Source organism: Chiloscyllium punctatum, chromosome 1 (genome assembly GCF_047496795.1).
Source record: "Chiloscyllium punctatum isolate Juve2018m chromosome 1, sChiPun1.3, whole genome shotgun sequence".
NCBI lineage: Eukaryota > Metazoa > Chordata > Chondrichthyes > Orectolobiformes > Hemiscylliidae > Chiloscyllium > Chiloscyllium punctatum.
Window position 1 is genome coordinate 45676270 of NC_092739.1, and position 17816 is coordinate 45694085.

Consider the following 17816-nt stretch of genomic DNA (forward strand, 5'->3'; position numbering starts at 1 on the left):
AGAAGTGGACCCAGCACCAATCCTTGGTGCAAGAAAATTAACATGAATATAAGTTATTCCAGTAAATAACTAGAAATGGTTAAAATTTAGCAAGTGTATATAATAGTAGAGTTATTAGTTCCAATATATCTTTTGACTGCATAGCATAAAACTGGTCTGTTTATTACAGCATTCCTCAACAGCACTGGAAGCTTAATAGGTTGCTTACATTTATTGTACACTTGAACTTTACAGGAAGTGCTTCAAAGAACACGCAGGTGTAGTCATCACTACCAGTCACAACATGAAACGGTCGATTTGGCTTAAAAGCTATGCTGTTTATAACTTTACTGTGGCCAGTAATCGATCCTACAGAGGTTCCTGTGTCCCAGTGGAAGACCGCTCCAAATCTGTAATGATTCAAACATGATAAATAGTTTTATACAAAAAGTGGAAATAGTACATGTGAAATACTTTGCCATAGTGCTGACACAGCTTTCATTCGTTTTGTTTCTACAAAGTCTGCACAGCTTCTGTAATGGTTTCTCCCATTCTGCCCTAATGCCACTTCTGGCATTTGCGAGACTCTATTCTTATTCAGCTTGACACCCATCCATCTCTTGTCAATAGCATCATTCATAGATGGGAGAGTCAATTTTCACTTGCATGCCAATAACAATGTGCTGTCTCTGAAGTACTACTTTAGAAAGTTAGCTACATTTATCAACCTCTATCTTAAACATAATTAAGAACTGAACATTCACATCATTCTGGAGTGCAGTAAAAAAATTTCACAATAGTTAGCTCCTTGAATCAGTAAACCCACACCTGTGGATTTCCCAGGCAGGGAACTCTGCACCTACCTTATCAAGCCCCTTCAGGATTTGTATTGTATGCTTCAATTAGTTCATCTATCATTTTCTAAACTTCAGGCAATACAGAGTTAGTGTATTTAAATATGTTGCCATAGAACAATTCCCTCTTCCCAAGAATAAGCCCAGTGGGAACAGGTGCTGTACTCTGAAGCAAGCAGATTATTCCTTATGTGACCAGATTAAACCAGCCTTGTACTCCAGGGGTTGTCACACTGATTCTTTGCATGATTATGGAAAGACTTATTTCTACACTCAATCTTTTGTTATAAAGTTAATAAAACATTCAGCTTCCTAATAGCTTACAGCACCTGCATATTAACTTGCTGTTTCAGGTCCATGGTCACAAAGAGGAACTTCTGACTGCAAATGTTATCCAGTCTTTCAATATCTTGCATTGTTATCCAGATAACTTCACATTCAGTTACAATGCATTCCATCTGTCACATTATTGTCCATTCACTCTGCCTGCCCAAGTGAAGTCATGTCTTTACCATTTACTTTCCTAACCAACTTTATATCATGAGCAAATGTGAATATATTATTCACAGTCCCCTCAAAGTTATGAATCTACACTGGAGAGAGAACATGTTCTGTGAAAGTATCTTCCATGATTCTGAACATTGTTTGCCCGACCTATAAGGTTAAAATCCTCCATGTTAAAAATGTAATAAAAGTCCTACTTACTTACATAACATATGCTTTGTTCAACAATACTACCTGCAAGGAGGTAGTATCAGTTATGGTTTTCAACAGAACTGAAGAGGCACCCCACCAAAAACAAACTGCACGGTTGTGGGGACGACATGGATAGATAAGTGGAATCGGCAGATTTGCTCCTGCAAATAGCTAAAATGCAGGCTGAGCTAAATGGCTTGTGTGTAACCATTTTATGGCTTTATAAAACAAAACTCAATATTTTCTGAGCTCCAATTATGATTATGAGTTAAAATACTCACTGCCTTTATCCAATCATTTATTTTCAAGGCAATGCTTCTTTCATTCCCATTATTTCTAACATTAAAATTATTTGATCCCATTGTCATTTGTAATCATATCGTCATATAGAAATTTAACATCTAAATCTATTAATTTGCCTCATATTACAAATATATACAATGTCTTTAACATTGACTTTTTCTAATGGAGGTGCCCCTGATTTATGAACATCTGTCTCAAACAATCCCATCCAGGGGTGCAATTTGAATATTCAACATATGAACATTTCCTATATTTATGACCGGTTACTTTATTTCGTCCTGCATTACGTTCTGACTTTCAAGTACAAACTAGCATGTGAACGGACTCCTGAATGGAACCTATTCACAATACAGGGACTGCCTGCATTCCTTGACATTAGTCGTTAATACAAAATATAAGACTGTTAAAAACAAAATGTAGAAACGCAAGCCATTTGAACTTGTTCCACCTTCCCTTCCTGACCCGTTTATTTTGATCTACTTTTGAATTTATCCTTTTCCTGAAGTACACGACCATCATACCATTCCCATCCTCACTTTGTAGTGCTTAGCATCCAGATATTTTTGTCAATATTATTGTATGCTAAAGATAGTTACAAATAAGTTTTTCTAACTGTTTGGCTTTGTAATTATGTATTGTTACAATGACCTGACGAGTCAGAAATGAAGGTAAAAACAATGATTGCAGATGCTGGAAACCAGATTCTGGATTAGTGGTGCTGGAAAAGCACAGCAGTTCAGGCAGCATCCGAGGAGCAGTAAAATCGATGTTTCGGGCAAAAGCCCTTCATCAGGAATACAGGCAGACTGCCTGAAGGGTGGAGAGATAAATGAGCTGAAGGTGGGGGTGGTGAGAAAGTAGCATTGAGTACAATAGGTGAGTGGGGGATGGGATGAAGGTGGAGTAGATAGGTGGAAAAGAAGGTAGGACAAGTCATGGGGACACTGCTGAGCTGGAAGTTTGAAACTGGGGTGAGGTGGCGAAAGGGGAAATGAGGAAACTGTTGAAGTCCAATTTTATGCCCTGGGGTTGAAGTGTTCCAAGGCAGATGATGAGGCGTTCTTCCTCCAGGTGTCGGGTGGTGCGGGAGCGGTGGTGAAGGAGGCCCAGGATCTCCATGTCCTCGGCAGAGTGGGAGGGGGAGTTGAAATGTTGGGCCACAGGGCGGTGTGGTTGATCGGTGCGGGTGGACGAGATGCGTTGGAGGGCATCTGACTTTAAATTTATTTGGACCATCTCTGACACCTCCCTCCCCTTCCTGGACCTCTCCATGTCCATTAATGACGACTGACTTGACCGACATTTTTTTTTGTTACAAACCCACCGACTCCCACAGCTACCTGGATTAAACCTCTTCCCCCCCAACTTCCTGCAAAAATGCCACCCCCTATTCCCAATTCCTCCGCCTCCACCGCATCTGCACCCAGGAGGACCAGTTCCACCACAGAACACACCAGACGGCCTCCTTCTTTAGAGACTGCAACTTCCCTTCCCACATGGTTAAAGATGCCCTCCAACACATCTCATCCACATCCCGCACCTCCGCCCTCAGACCCCACCCCTCCAAGGACAGAACGCCACTGGTGCTCACCTTCCACACTACCAACCTTCACATAAACTAAATCATCCACCGACATTTCTGCCACCTCCAAACGGACCCCACCACCAGGGATGTATTTCCCTCCTCACCCTTTTCCACCTTCCGCAAAGACCATTCCCTCCGTGACTACCTGGTCAGGTCCATGCCCCCCTACGACCCACCCTCCCATCCTGACACCTTTCCCTGCCACCGCAGGAATTGCAAAACCTGCACCCACACCTCCTCCCTCACTTCCATCCAAGGCCCTAAAAGGAGCCTTCCACATCCAAAGTTTTACCTGCACATCCATCAATATCATTTATTGTATCCGTTGCTCCCGCTGTCGTCTCCTCTACACTGGGGAGACTGGACACCTCCTCGCAGAGCACTTTAGGGAACATCTCCGAGACACCCGCACCAATCAACCACACCGTCCTATGGCCCAACATTTCAACTCCCCCGCCCACTCTGCCGAGGACATGGAGGTCCTGGGCCTCCTTCACCGCTGCTCCCTCACCACCAGACGCCTGGAGGAAGAACGCTTCATCTTCCGTCTTGGACCACTTCAACCCCAGGGCATCAATGCGGACTTCAACAGCTTCCTCATTTCCCCTTCCGCCACCTCACCCCAGTTGCAAACTTCCAGCTCAGCATTGTCCCCATGACTTGTCCTACCTGCCTATCTTCTTTTCCACTTATCCACTCCACCCTCTCCTCCTTGACCTATCACCTTCATCCCATCCCCCACTCACCTATTGTACTCTATGCTACTGTCTCCCCACCCCCACCCTCCTCTCATTTATTTCTCCACCCTTTAATCTCCTCTGCCTGTATTCCTGATGAAGGGCTTTTGCCCAAAACATCAATTTTCCTGCTCCTCTGATGCTGCCTGAACTGCTGTGCTTTTCTAGCACCACTAATCCAGAGTCAGAAATGAACACCTACTACAGCAATATTTAAGGCAGAGACATTTTATACTTAAATAAAGGCAAGCCTTTTACTGAGACCAATAAATGCACTCATTCCCATGCTGAAACTGCACTGCACAAAATTCTAAGATGGATGAACCAGTGTCCAAGCAAGATACTTCTTTCCCAAGTTTTGTGAAAGTTAGTTTTTTTTTTAAAACAAGATAGACTGTAGTTAGTGCACATTCCATGAAAGTATCATTCCTGAAAATTCTGTTTGGTCTATCAATAAGATAGAAGTCCTCCACATTACTGTAATACCATGTTTACATCATGACATGCATTTACAGCTATAACATTAATTCAGTCATGACTTAAAATTATACAGTCGGTTCTGATATAATGCAATTGCTCCATTCTTGTGCCATCTCACGTTATAAGAAAATCGTGTAACAGGTATGCCATATCAGCTCACGGGGCCAGAATGGTGTCATAGCCAATACAGGTAAGGAAAGTTTGCATTCTACAAATAACGGTCTAAATTCTTCATTCACGTTAAAGGCAATTCATGTCGAAGAAACAAGAATTAAATTGGAATCACCCATATGGGGGGAAAAAAAATTAATAGCTCTCATCAAACCATTCAATTTTTCAACCAGGGAGGTAATCTTTGTACCTAAATATTTAATGGAAAAAAATGGTGGCAAATCAAAAGGTTACTTTTTAAATTGGGTGAAAGGCTGAAATGCACTTCCCATTAAAACATTGGAGAACAAAGTTTAGGGTGCCCTGTAATTACCATTATTCTCAACTACTGCATCAAGTTTAACATTCAAAAGACAATTACCTCAGGTTCAGAAGCTGAACCACTTAACTAGGAGCAGAAAATTATTTAATGCACTACTGTATAAAGAACGAAAACTATCAATTGGTGACTATTTTTCCCCCCAAGATAAAGGGGAACTACATTTCCAAACCTAGAACACCACTAAATTTACACTTCAGAATGCATTTTCATCCAGATTTCATAATTGTTTACAGAAACACTCTGCTGTCTTTATTGCCCTATTGTGGTACATAGTAAAAGCACCATTCAATATTATAGAATGCAACTCTCGTAGAGCGATAGGATTTCCATTTAATCAGGTTGAGTTTAGTTTAAATTTGTTGCTTACATGCAATGTTTTCGACAAAGTAATAGGTCTATCCAGAATTCACTTCCTTTTTTTGTCCCATATGCACATGTTCCTAAATTTTGATCCATTTACAGCTAACTGCTGCCCATGATACATTGTTTAATTCAATGACAGCAGTAAAATTCTGTGGTACCTCGTGAAGATAAGTATCAAAGTAACAATATTGATTAGTAATCTCAAAGAAACACAATGTGCTTGCTAATTTCAAACGTTCTCAAGCCACTAATTACTTGAAAACAGATTGTAGCTCTTCAGGGTACAGGCTGTAAAATGTGAACATGTTTGCCCATGCTAACTTTTGAGAATAATTTGTGATCACAAATAAATAACTTCAACTCTAACCTAAACTGCAAACTGAAACCTGTAGTTTTACTGGTAATAGGAATATGCTATCCTACTGTAATTTCAATGCTGGAAGATAGCATCGAATAGAATTTTGTATTTAGTGCTTCCATACATAGGAAGAATTCTTAAAAGGGGGAAAAAAAATTGCAGATGCTGCAAACCTGAAATATTGACAGCAAATGCAAATATATTCAGATTGATATACAAGGTATGGTGATGAGCAAAGACACTGGAAATTGGAGAAATGGTTTTGTCTTAAAAAAAAGTTAAAAAAAAAACTTTGTTTCCGGTTCAGTGTCTTTCTCTCTCTCCAAAAACTGATATTACACTCTTTTGGATGTAGTTTTTTTTGTGTATTAGGAAGTAAATACAGATTATTTAAGTATATAAAACATGTTAAGTCATTTGTTATCCATCGAAAGAACAGTACTAATTTAGCACACACAAAGTAAACATATTGAGCAAAAGTACATGATTTGTTTGATTACATAGTAACACAGAAACATAGGTCAGTCAGCCCATTGAATCTGTTTTGCGATTCAATATCATCACTGTTCATCACCCAACTCAGTATCTTGCGCCCATTTTCTTCCTATACCCTTTGATGCATTTAGCCACAACGACTGTATCAATGTGTCCTTGAAAACATTCAACATTTTGACCTCAGCCACTTTCTGTAGCGGAGAATTATATAGGTTCTGCATTCTGAATAAAGAAATTTATTTTCAACTCCGTTCTAAATGGCCAACATTTCCTTAGACTGTGACTCCAGGTTCCGGCCTCCTTGGTTATCAATTACCCCGTCTAGCACTGTTGGAAATTTTTAGGTATGTTTGAGATACCTCTGATTCTTCCTTCTATTCTTAAAGGAATGCAACAGGCCATGTTCTAACATTTACAATTTGAGGACTTACATTTCCTTTCCTCTTCCAACAGCAGCAACCTTTTGACTGTCCCCTGACCAACAAATATCTTTGACTGCTCCTGCAAAGGGCTGGTACTCATACTTCAGTAGATGTTCTTTTTGGGTCGTATCCCAAATTCGAATTTTTCCAGAAGCATCTGTCACAATACAGAAAGATTTTTTAAGTGATGTGTAAATACAGCAATCAAGCATAGCATAGAAGACCAGACACTTTTTTAAAATTAAAGGACAAGTTTGCTTCACTATTCTAATGGCTATAAATACCAGCATTCCTTTTTCAGTACTTGATCATGATAACTTTAATGATGTATCTAGACCAAAAATTCCCTACGGACAGGCTCTTCAAGTGCTAGAGGGTTCACATGATGAGTTTTTGGGGTCGCAAGCACTGAAGCTGGTGGTGGAGGAATGGAAGGAGTAATCAGAAGGTGGTAGACGAAAAAGTGGGAGGGAGAAACCCTTCCTCCATTCAATAACTTTAATAATCCCTCACCAAATTCCTAGTCAGATCTCTCAAAATCCAAGGCATGAAAATGCGGTCACATCAGAAAAGGGTTTGGGAATCATTGTTATTAGATTTCCTACAGTGTGGAAACAGGCCCTTCAGCCCAACAAGTCCACACTGACACCCTCCAAAGATCAACCACACAGACCCATTCCCCTACATTTACCTCTGCACCTAACACTATGGGCAATTTAGCATGGCCAATTCACCTAACCTGCACATCTTTGGACTGTGGGAGGAAACTGGACCACCCTGAGGAAACCCACGCAGGCACGGGGAGAATGTACAATCTCCACAAACAGTTGCCAGAGGTGGGAATTGAACCCAGGTCCCTAGCGCTGTGAGGCAGCAGTGCTAACCACTGAACCACCGTGCCATCCATTGTCTTGCAACAATTTTTATTTTTTCACATTTAGAAAGCACCCAACGTTATTAATTTTCAATCTAACAGGTGGCATTTATTGACAATGGTATCAATTTGCCACACTTTTGCCCATTTAATCTACTAATACTGGCTTCTAATAGAGGTCACAAAACCATTTGTATTGCAGTAATTCACATTATGTCATTAATAAAAAGTGATAGTTGGGACCCCAATATAAATTCTTTCATCAATTCTAATGAAAAGGCTCTCTGCTACTTTCCACACATGCTGATTGTCTGCTGATGGGAAATAATGTTAGATTCATGCCTTCATTATTTATGGTCACATAATCTTTGGAGCTTCTAGCTGCATAGAGCTCATGGATTTCCTTCCTAAACTAAACCAATTCAAGATTTCTTTTACATCCAAAACTATTGCTCCAATAGTGTCTCTGGCATTTACTTTGCTCTTCTTTTAAATCATGGTCATCTGTACTTCGGGGGAGACATAGAGCTAATGTGTGGTAAAGTAACCAAGGGGCTCAAATCCCACCATAGTCGCTGGCAGAATGATTAATAAATTTAATTGAATTACCATGACCAGCACCAATATCACCTAAAAAGGGTGAAAATGTTGAGAGCTCACAGGAGTAAGTGAATCCCAAACAGTAGAATCATTATTCGACACTTGATCCATCCCATGAATAGTGGTAGACAATTAAAACTAATTGAACAAACATGTTCCAAAAATCTCTCCATCCTCAATGATTAAAAAGCCCAACATGTAAGCAAGAAACAATGCCAAAGCACTGGTAAATATTTTCAACAAGTATTGAATGGATGATCCATCTTGGCCTCCTCCAGAGATGTCCAGTCTTCAACCAATTTAGTTCACTCTTATGCAACATCAAGAAACAACTGAAAGCTCTGTTACTGCAAAGGACATGGGATCTGACCACATTCCAGTAATTGATCAGCACTTCATGTGACATTAAGAAGTCCTAGCCAAATTGAATATGGAGGAAAAAGGTACATTCATTGAAGTCATAGCCTCTGATACAAAAAAATGACTGTGGTTACTCAAGGCCAATCATCTCAGTCTTAGGACATTACTGCAGGCATTCCTCAGGGTAATGTCCTAGGCCAAACCATCTCTTTCAATGACCTTTGCGCCATAAAAAGGTTAGAATTAGGGATTAGTTGACTGCACGATGTTTACTACAATTTGGTGGTCCTCAGATACTGAAGCGTACAAGCTCCCAAGACCGTTCTTTTTTATCCTTTCCTATTAAGGAGTGGGCATTTCCAGAAAGGCATTTGGTGTTCATTCCCAATGGATGAGCTTGCTGGGGTGTAGCTAAGAGTCAACCATATTGGTCTAGAGTCACATATAGGTATGAGCAGACAAGACTGGCAGATTTTTCTCTAAAAGAACATTAATAAACCAGTTGGGTTTTTACAACAATGGTAATTTCCGCATTAATTATTAATGAGACTAGCTCATTTTGCTAGATTTACTAATTGAATTTAAATTCCACCAGCTGCCATGGTGAGATTTGAACCCATGTCAGAGCATTAACAAGTCTTTGAAATACTGTTACAGTGACATTAGATCCCAGGGCAAATAACATTTGCTCCACGTAAGTGTCAGATAATGACCATCAAATCATCTCCCCATGGTATCCGATTACACCACCATCATTGAATCCACTACTATCTTTTAAATATCACATGTACAGATGCGGCGGGGGGGGGGCGGGGGATTGTGTGGCAAGTAACATACCTCCCATCTCCCCAAAGCTAATCCACAACTTACAAGTCAATAGTTTGGTGGAATTCTCTCCACTTGTCTCGATGATTGCAGTTGTAACTCACTCAAATCCCAGTCAGGAGAAAATAGCCTGCTTGACTAGCACACCATTCACAAGCAAAGCACAACAGCAATTCTGCTAGTTACTCAGTGATCTAATGACTTTTTAAAAAAATTGACACAGCAAGTATGGACATGCATTTTATAAAGACGTAAAATAGTTCAAGATTTTACTTGGATTTTAATGCTTGAGAGGAAAAGAGTTGATTTCAAGATCATTTAGCACTATTCCCACTGAGCTGAAGAGCCATTTTTTAATATTGACCCAGTACAGTACTATTGCTCATCAATGCAATACATGAAGCGTAGATGACTGAGGAGAAACTAAAAGGAGGGATAAAATAAAGAAAACTTGGGCAGTGTTGTAGAACGGGAACCTAGGGTGCAGGTACATAAATCTTTGAAGTTTGCATCATATATAGAGAGGGAGGGTGGTTAAAAAGGCATTTGGCACGCTTGCCTTCATTGCTCAATCTTTTTGGAGTATAGAAGTTGGGAAGTCACGTTGAGCTTGTACAGGACATTGTTGAGGCCGCTTCTGGAATACTGCGTCCAGTCTGGTCACCCAGATATAGGAAGGATATGATCAAGCTGAAGAGAGTTCAGAAAATATTTATGAGGATTACCAGGCATGGAAGATTTGAGCTATAAAGGCTGGATAGGCTGGAACATTTTCCCAGGAGTGGTGGAGATGGAGAGGCAACTTGATAGAAGTTTACAAAATAATACGGTATAGATAGAGTTAATGGTAATTACTTTTGCCTCCAATGGGAAAATTTCAAAACTAAGAGGCACATTTTTAAGGTGAGAGGAGAGATTTAAAAAGACTGGAGGAAAGTTTTTTTTAAAAAACACAGAGTGGTTCATGTGTGGAATGAACTTTCTCAGGAAGTGGTGGATGAGGGTATACTTACATGTAAGACATTTGGATAGATACACTAATAGGTAAGGTTTAGAGGGACATGGGCCCAGAACATGAAGGTGGGACTAGTTTAGTTTGCGATTATGTTTGGCACGGACTGGTTGGACCAAAGGGTCTGTTTCCGTGCTGTGTGACTCTATGACTCAGTACTGCAGCGCTACAATGGGACTCTGCCATATAACGTAGCAATTTCATTTCCAAATTACAAAAATTCACTTCAGAAAACAAAACCTCTATGCTACAAACAACTTATTCAAAAATTAAATTATACAATTATTATATAAATGTTGTCAGACTTTTGTTTCGCTGCAATACATTACTCCACACAAAAGAGTGAGACAGTAACTACAAACATACCAGCCTATTTCAAACAATGGTTAACATATCTATCATGCGGAATCAAGGAAAAATGGGATGTTAATTGTATCTCAAAATTATTTTGGTTAATTATGAAATGTTCTTTTTGCTCAAAGAATCACCTTGGCTAGCTTCAACATTAAAAACGCCATAATTTTTACAAATGGACTGAACGTCTACAGAAATGGTAAACTTTCCAAATACCATGCCTGAAAGAAATCATTGCATGGAGCACACAATGGTTAATGCAATCACAGTTTTGAATGTTGTCCAACTGACATACCTCCTGAGGCAATGTAATACCCACTAGGTGCATACTGGGCAACGTGAACTTGATGAGCATGCTCAGTGTAAATATCAGCAATTTCTGGACGCTGAAACAAGACAAAAACATTTAAGACATTCTGAATTTTTAAAGATATGCAAATATCTGAAAATTAAACAAGCAAAAAAACAATTACATCAATGTTCCTTATGATGACGCTTTTGTTGTTGGTATAAAGAAAGTTGATTCCTTTTGGATCACCTCCAAGGACCTTTGAAACACCTCTTTCCACTTGAGGAAGGCAAGCAAACACTTTGGCTGTTGAGAAAGAAGAAAAGGACTGAGACAGATGCAATACTTTAAAGTTCATGCAAGACTGTCCTTTACTATACCTGAAATGCTAAGATTAGAAGCTCAATTTTAATATAAAACATTTGGCAGACAGAAATAGTGGGAAATAATGTTCTTCATTTATTCCCCAAGATGTAACAGTCTTCAAACTGCAAAAAAAAAGCTTGTTAGAACTAGATAAACGTGAGGTGCTGCATTTTGGTAAGGTAAATCAGGCCAGGACTTATACACCTAATGGTAAGGTCTTGAGGAGTGCTGCTGAACAGAGATCTTGGAATGCAGGTTCATAGTTCCTTGAAAGTAGAGTCACAGGTAGATAGGATAGTGAAGGTGGTGTTAAGTATACTTTCCTCTATTGGACAGAGCATAGAGTATTGCAGTTGGGAGGTCATATTGCTGCTGTACAGGACATTGGTTAGGCTGCTTTTGAAATATTGTGTGCAATTCTGGTTTCCCTCCTATAGAAATGATATTGTAAAACTTGATAGGGTTTGGAAAAGATTTACAAGGATGTTGCCAGAGTTGGAGGGTTTGAGCTATAGGGAGGCTGACGGTGACCTTAGAGATTTATAAAATCATGGGGGGCATGGACAGGGTAAATAGACAAGGTTTTTTCCTCTGGGTTGGGGCAAGTCCAGAACTAGAGGGAGAAAAGATATAAAAGGGACCTAAGGAGCAATGTTTTCATGCAGAGGGTGGTGCATGTATGGAATGAGCTGGTACAATTACAACATTTAAAATGCATTGTTTGGGTACGTGAATAGGAAGGGTTAAAGAGGGATATGGACCAAGTGCAGGCAAATGGGACGATTAATTTAGGATATGTGGTTGGCATGGATCTGTTGGACTGAAGGATCTGTTTCCATGCTGTACATCTTTATGACTCCAAGTTTGGGTGAGAAGAAAAATCATAAGTAATCAACCTATTCACCTATATAAACAGGGAAGTATTTTATCCTGTGTGTTCAGCCTTATTATATGAGAACAGCATTAATTTTAGGAAAAACTGTTGACCTGCATCAGTGTGGCTGATATGACAATCTTCTCAGCCTCCAAACATTTGGGCTTGATCTCATTATCATTCATTAAATAACCACATGGGTATGTGGTCACAGGTAGCATACTCCAGACAAAAAGTCCCATGTGCATCTTAAAAATCTACTTGAAGGTGGCTGTTTGCCTGATGTCGTTGGCAATTTTCACCTTCCAGCCAAAATCACAAAAAAAGGTAATTAATCTAGCAGCAATTTAAGAAATTCTAGATAATAACAGCTTTCTGGCTTCATGAAAAATTCATGCATTGTGCACCAAGCCCTGTAACGGATATAAGTCACTATCTATATACAAGCCATGCTTCCCAATTCCACTTTGAACTTGAGTGTTCAAGTTACGCAACCTCATTTTCCTCAAGTGGCTGATCAGCTGTGGTTCAGTGATAGTACTTGCAGTCCTTCACTGAAAAGTTTGTGGGATCAGGGTCTGTTCCAAAAACTTGAACATTTAAGCTACACAGACATTTCAGCCTAGAAGAGTATACTACAGTGCCAAAGTTAATAGCTTTCAGAGATGTTGAACTGAGGTGCCACCTCCTTTTTAGATGAATGTAAAAGATCACATAGCTTCATGCTAAATGCAGACGATGTGATCATTTCTTCCACCCTTTCAAGGAGCTAGATATAGTTCTTAGGACCATAAGGATCAAATGGTATGGGGTAAAAGCAGCAACAGTGCACTGAATTGGATGATCAACCATAATCATATTGAACAAATACCAGAGTAGGCTCCAAGGGTCAAATGGCCTACTCTTGCTCCTATTTTCTATTTATCTGTCACTATATTTGAGGTCCTGTGTTCAAATTAGTGGCTTCACTTACTGTATTAGTGAATTTACTTCAAATTCATGTAATTGGTTATAAAGCACTTTGGGACATTCTTAAATCATATAGGATACCATACACAAGTCTTTTTAAGAAGTAAAACCAAAAATATTCATGTAACATACCTGTAACATCAATCCCCATAAAGTGGAAAGGCCTCTGATGGTTAAATGTGTACATACTTCCAAAATTGGCTTTATTGTTGAAGGGAAGTTTGCAATTTTCAAAACACATGATGGAAGTTTGGTTATTATCCCATTAAAAGCAGAATAATGCAAGATGACTAAAGATAAAGTTGCCATAGTCCTACTAGCTCTTGGGGCTGCTCTGAGTGAAAACTGATGATGGTTATAACACTCAAGCAAAGGGAGAAGCTGAGAAGGAGAGCGCTTTATGGTCACCTCAGTGAATGTGGAAATTGAACCCATACTGTTGTCATCATTGCATCACAAACCAGCCATCCAAACTACTGAAGTAACTGACACTCATGCCCCATTGGTGTGTTGGTATTATTTCATCAAATATGAACATACAAATAAGTACAATCCTTGTGCCCATGTCATGTAGTGAGACCATGGTGGATCTGATTCCTGCTCACCCAATAAATTTTCATCCCCTTATCATAAATCTACCTCTACTTTCAAAATATTTAAAGACTCTCCCTCAAAAAGGCAGTGGAAGCAGTGTTCCAAAGTTTTAACAAGAGAAAAGACAATCCTTGTTTTTCAAAAGGTGACTTCTAGTTCTAGATTCGCCCACAGAGGGAAAGCTCCTTTGCACATACACCCTGACAAGGCTCCTCAAGACCTTTCAACGGAGTCATCTCTTACTCTAAGTTCCAGGAGACACAAGCCTAGCCTGACTCACCTTTCCATGTACCTCTTAACTGTCTCTAATGCAATTACATACTTCCATCAATAATGTACACAATGCTCATTATGTGGCCTATTAACATGTACCTGAAACAGCCTCCGTATATCTGTATCAATTTCTAATGGCAACAATAAAATTCTATTAGCTTTCCTAACCACTCACTGTACCAGCATATCAATCCTCTATAATACATGCATGAGGTCACCCAAATCATTTTCCATCAGAGCTCTGGAATCTCTCCATTAGATAATTTTTCTTTTTCATTCTTCCTACTGAAACATTGTGTCATCAGCAAATTTAGCAACCATACTTCCAATCCTTTCATCCAAATCATTCCTACAAATTACAAAAAGCTTAAGCCTCATCACTGATCCCTGTAGCAGAGAAATCATTACATCTTGCTATTTAGAAATGACCCAATTATGCCTTCTGTTTTCCATTTGCCAGCATATCTATCATATATACCATTAACTTTCACTTCCCACAAGAACCTTTGCATTTCTCAAGGTGTCACATCATTCTGGAAACCTACGTTCAACATATCCAGTAGTTCTGCTTTGTCCACAGAACAAGTTGTTACCTCAAACATCTGCAATGCATCGGTTGAACATTATTACTCTGCCTACTTTTCCAACAGCACTGCTATAATTTCTTTATTAGGAGTTTATATTCACTATAACAAAAGTTAAACTAACCAGCCTGTAGATTCCTGCTTTCTGTCCCCCTCCTTTTTGATTAAGAGGTGTTACATTTGCTACTTTCCAACTTCATGTAACCATCCATGAATTTTGGAAATTTTGGAAAATTAATACCAACAATCAACTTTCTCACTGGCCACTTTTTACAAAACTCAAAACAAAAACCATCTGGAGCCATAGATTTGTCAGTCCACAGTTCCAATCATTTGTAAAGTATTGAGAGCAAATACGATTTGTGTACTGCAAGGATAGCACTGTAACTGCAGCAGTTACATAATGTGGATGGTTTGTAGCATTTGAGCACAAATGCAGTATTATGTTAGTTAGATCCCCTTTGCAGAAATTGTTTCTAAAATATCTTTTAAAAATGAACCTCCGGGATCTTACGCATCCAATGAGCTTTAAGCTGAGACTGTGTTCCTGTTGGGCTATTACAGATTAGTTTCCATTCATAAACTTGTAGACTAGTTACTGAATTTGAAAGCAAAGTGTAAGGAAATGTGAGAATTGAAGATCAATTATTTCAGTAGTGATTTAAACTTGAAAATCAGAGACTATTAAGTGCCTAAATGACACAGATATACTAATAGTTAAAGGATACAAAACTAGAAAGAACATTGGCTAGGTTTTGGCTAGTGGTGAACAGAGGTACACATTAAGATTTCTTATTTTTAAAAGCAAACAACTTTAAACGTGCACACACCAACAATAAAATTTACTTACAGAACAAATATTCAACAGTAAACCGGAGAATAAAACATTCCAGTTTGGAAGACAGTAACACATAGTAAATTCAGTCCATTTTGATGTGATTAGAAAAAAAAAGCAGTGACATTTCCTAACAAGTTACAGTTGCAATGCAGTTGAATTGAAGTTGTAGAACATCCACAATAAATAGTTTGCTGTCAGCTAAATTAACATTTAAAAAAAAAGTGGATTACTCTTAAGACAACATATGCTTCCCTTTCTCCAGTTAGAGTTGGTGGCTGCCTTCTTGAATCTATAGACTGCGATGGTGGCATTGGGGATGTCAAGTTACAAGTTCAAGAATAAGGAAAGAAACAAATCACAATTTCACTCAAAAACCAAAAAGACTGCAGACGCTGTAAATCGAAAGCAGAAGCTGCTGGAAAAGCTCAGCAGGTCTGGAAGCATCTGTGAAGAAAAATCAGAGTTAATCAGAGTTTGGGCCCAGTGACCCTTTTTCAGCTGGTTCTCAGGAAGGGTCACCAGATCTGAAATATTAACTCTAATTTCTCCTCACAAAAGCTGCCAAACATGATGAGCTTTTCCAGCAGTTACTGTTTTGTTCACAATTTCACTCAATTGTGGAATAGGGTGAAGAGATTAAATTGGTTGATGTGATTAAAGTTTAATGTAACTTTACAATTAATGTATCAATTATCAAAGTAAAATTATTACTGACAGCATGTGTGCCAAAAAAGTAGGCATTACATTGCTTTTTACTTTGAGACAAGTATTTACAATATCTAGACAGGCATCTAATTAAGGCAAGTCCTGTCTGTAATATTCCCATTCCTGACTAAAATTGCAACAGGGCATGTTAGTGCATGTGACAAGTTATCTATACGATTAGAAATGCTAATTTGGAGTCGAACAGTAAACACAAATAGAAACAACAGAAGGAATGAGTACAAATTAACACTATAAGCAAAAGGAAACATGATTCAACAGTTCGAAACATTTTCTGGGATAGTTTTACTCAAATGAACAGTTCCTGAATTTGATTGTCGAAACATTTTACTGGACAAGTGCACTTCTACTAAAAAAAATTTCTCAGCAAGGCACGTCTATAATAAAAAGGTAGCAGGCTCCATTGCATGAACTTTAATCCGCGAGGAGATGAGAAGCGATCTCAAATTCTGTTGAATATATCACTTAAATACGCAATTATTCTCGGGAGATGCGCCTTTCGAATATATTTCAGGTTGCCAAACAGATTCAATACATACGTATAATTGGAAGAGAGAAAGACACTTGTTAACTCCCTAATCCCAGTTTATTGAATTTGCTGACCAATCGAAAAGATCCGCCCTTTCCGTTTAGTTCCTCTCGAACTAGCAGAAACCCTACAGGCGACTGAAACATACTATCAAGTTTGAACATATCTAGGAGATAGGTAAATTCTACAAAAAAAAAAGGAAGGGCAGAGGGAGGGAGGAAGGGCGTGGGGCGAGAAAGGGAATGAGCGAGGCTCCATCTTCACGTTTACTTCTCTCCCATGGGAACCCCAGGCCCAGCCCTGACATACGGGCTGAGGTCAGCCCCCGGTGCCCCGCTCGCTGCCACCTCAAGGCTCTGAGTAGCAGAGCCACTGTTACAGGGAGGAAGAGGAAGCCCCGGGGCCGGTTCGTACCCGCCCTGCAAAAACACTTACCCAGTTCGTAAGGCATCTCCGCTCGCTGAGCTGCACGCACACAGGCGGACGGATAGATAGACAGACCTGGCGCTGGTGTACACAGGGGCACTCAACCAAACTCCCCTCCCCAAAGATATATAAACCTGGTCCGGACACAGCTCCGGCTCTCTCTGTAGCTTGCCTGCCTGCAGGATTCACAGACAGGGTGGAGGCACAGCAACCCGGAAACAGGCGCACGCTCGCTCCCTCCCTCACTCACTTTGACCAAATATAGTCAAAGCCGCTCAAGCGGCCGCCGCTCTGAGCCCGAGCACAAACCAGCGCCTCCTCCGCCGCCTGACGCCAGCGCGCATTGCAGCCGCGGCCGCGCTTTCCCACGCCCCCGGGAGCACGCGCGCCTGGGGAGGGGAAGAGGGGGGAGGGGAAGAGGGGGGAGCGGGCAGCTCGTGCACGGCCAGGCGCGGGGGAGGGGGGGTGTGTGGTGTATGGGGTTTGCAAAGGGTGCAGCGCCCTTTCTGCAGCATTCCCCACCCACACCAAAGCAGGTCTCAGGAGGAATGCGGAAGGAAT

General features: G+C 40.0%; 1 protein-coding gene across 1 annotated transcript in view; it reads right to left on the reverse strand.

The window, feature by feature from the left end:
• Nucleotides 1-17560, reverse strand: part of wdr1 (WD repeat domain 1) — a 57848-nt gene extending 40288 nt beyond the window's left edge. Inside the window, exons 1-5 of the mRNA XM_072554562.1 lie at nucleotides 17265-17560; nucleotides 11264-11385; nucleotides 11086-11176; nucleotides 6775-6922; nucleotides 209-389 (exon numbers count right to left, since the gene is read on the reverse strand). Coding sequence (XP_072410663.1) covers nucleotides 209-389; nucleotides 6775-6922; nucleotides 11086-11176; nucleotides 11264-11385; nucleotides 17265-17280 — 558 coding nt within the window. The 5' untranslated portion in view covers nucleotides 17281-17560. The remainder of the gene's footprint in view (nucleotides 1-208; nucleotides 390-6774; nucleotides 6923-11085; nucleotides 11177-11263; nucleotides 11386-17264) is intronic.
• Nucleotides 17561-17816: the final 256 nt, after the last annotated feature.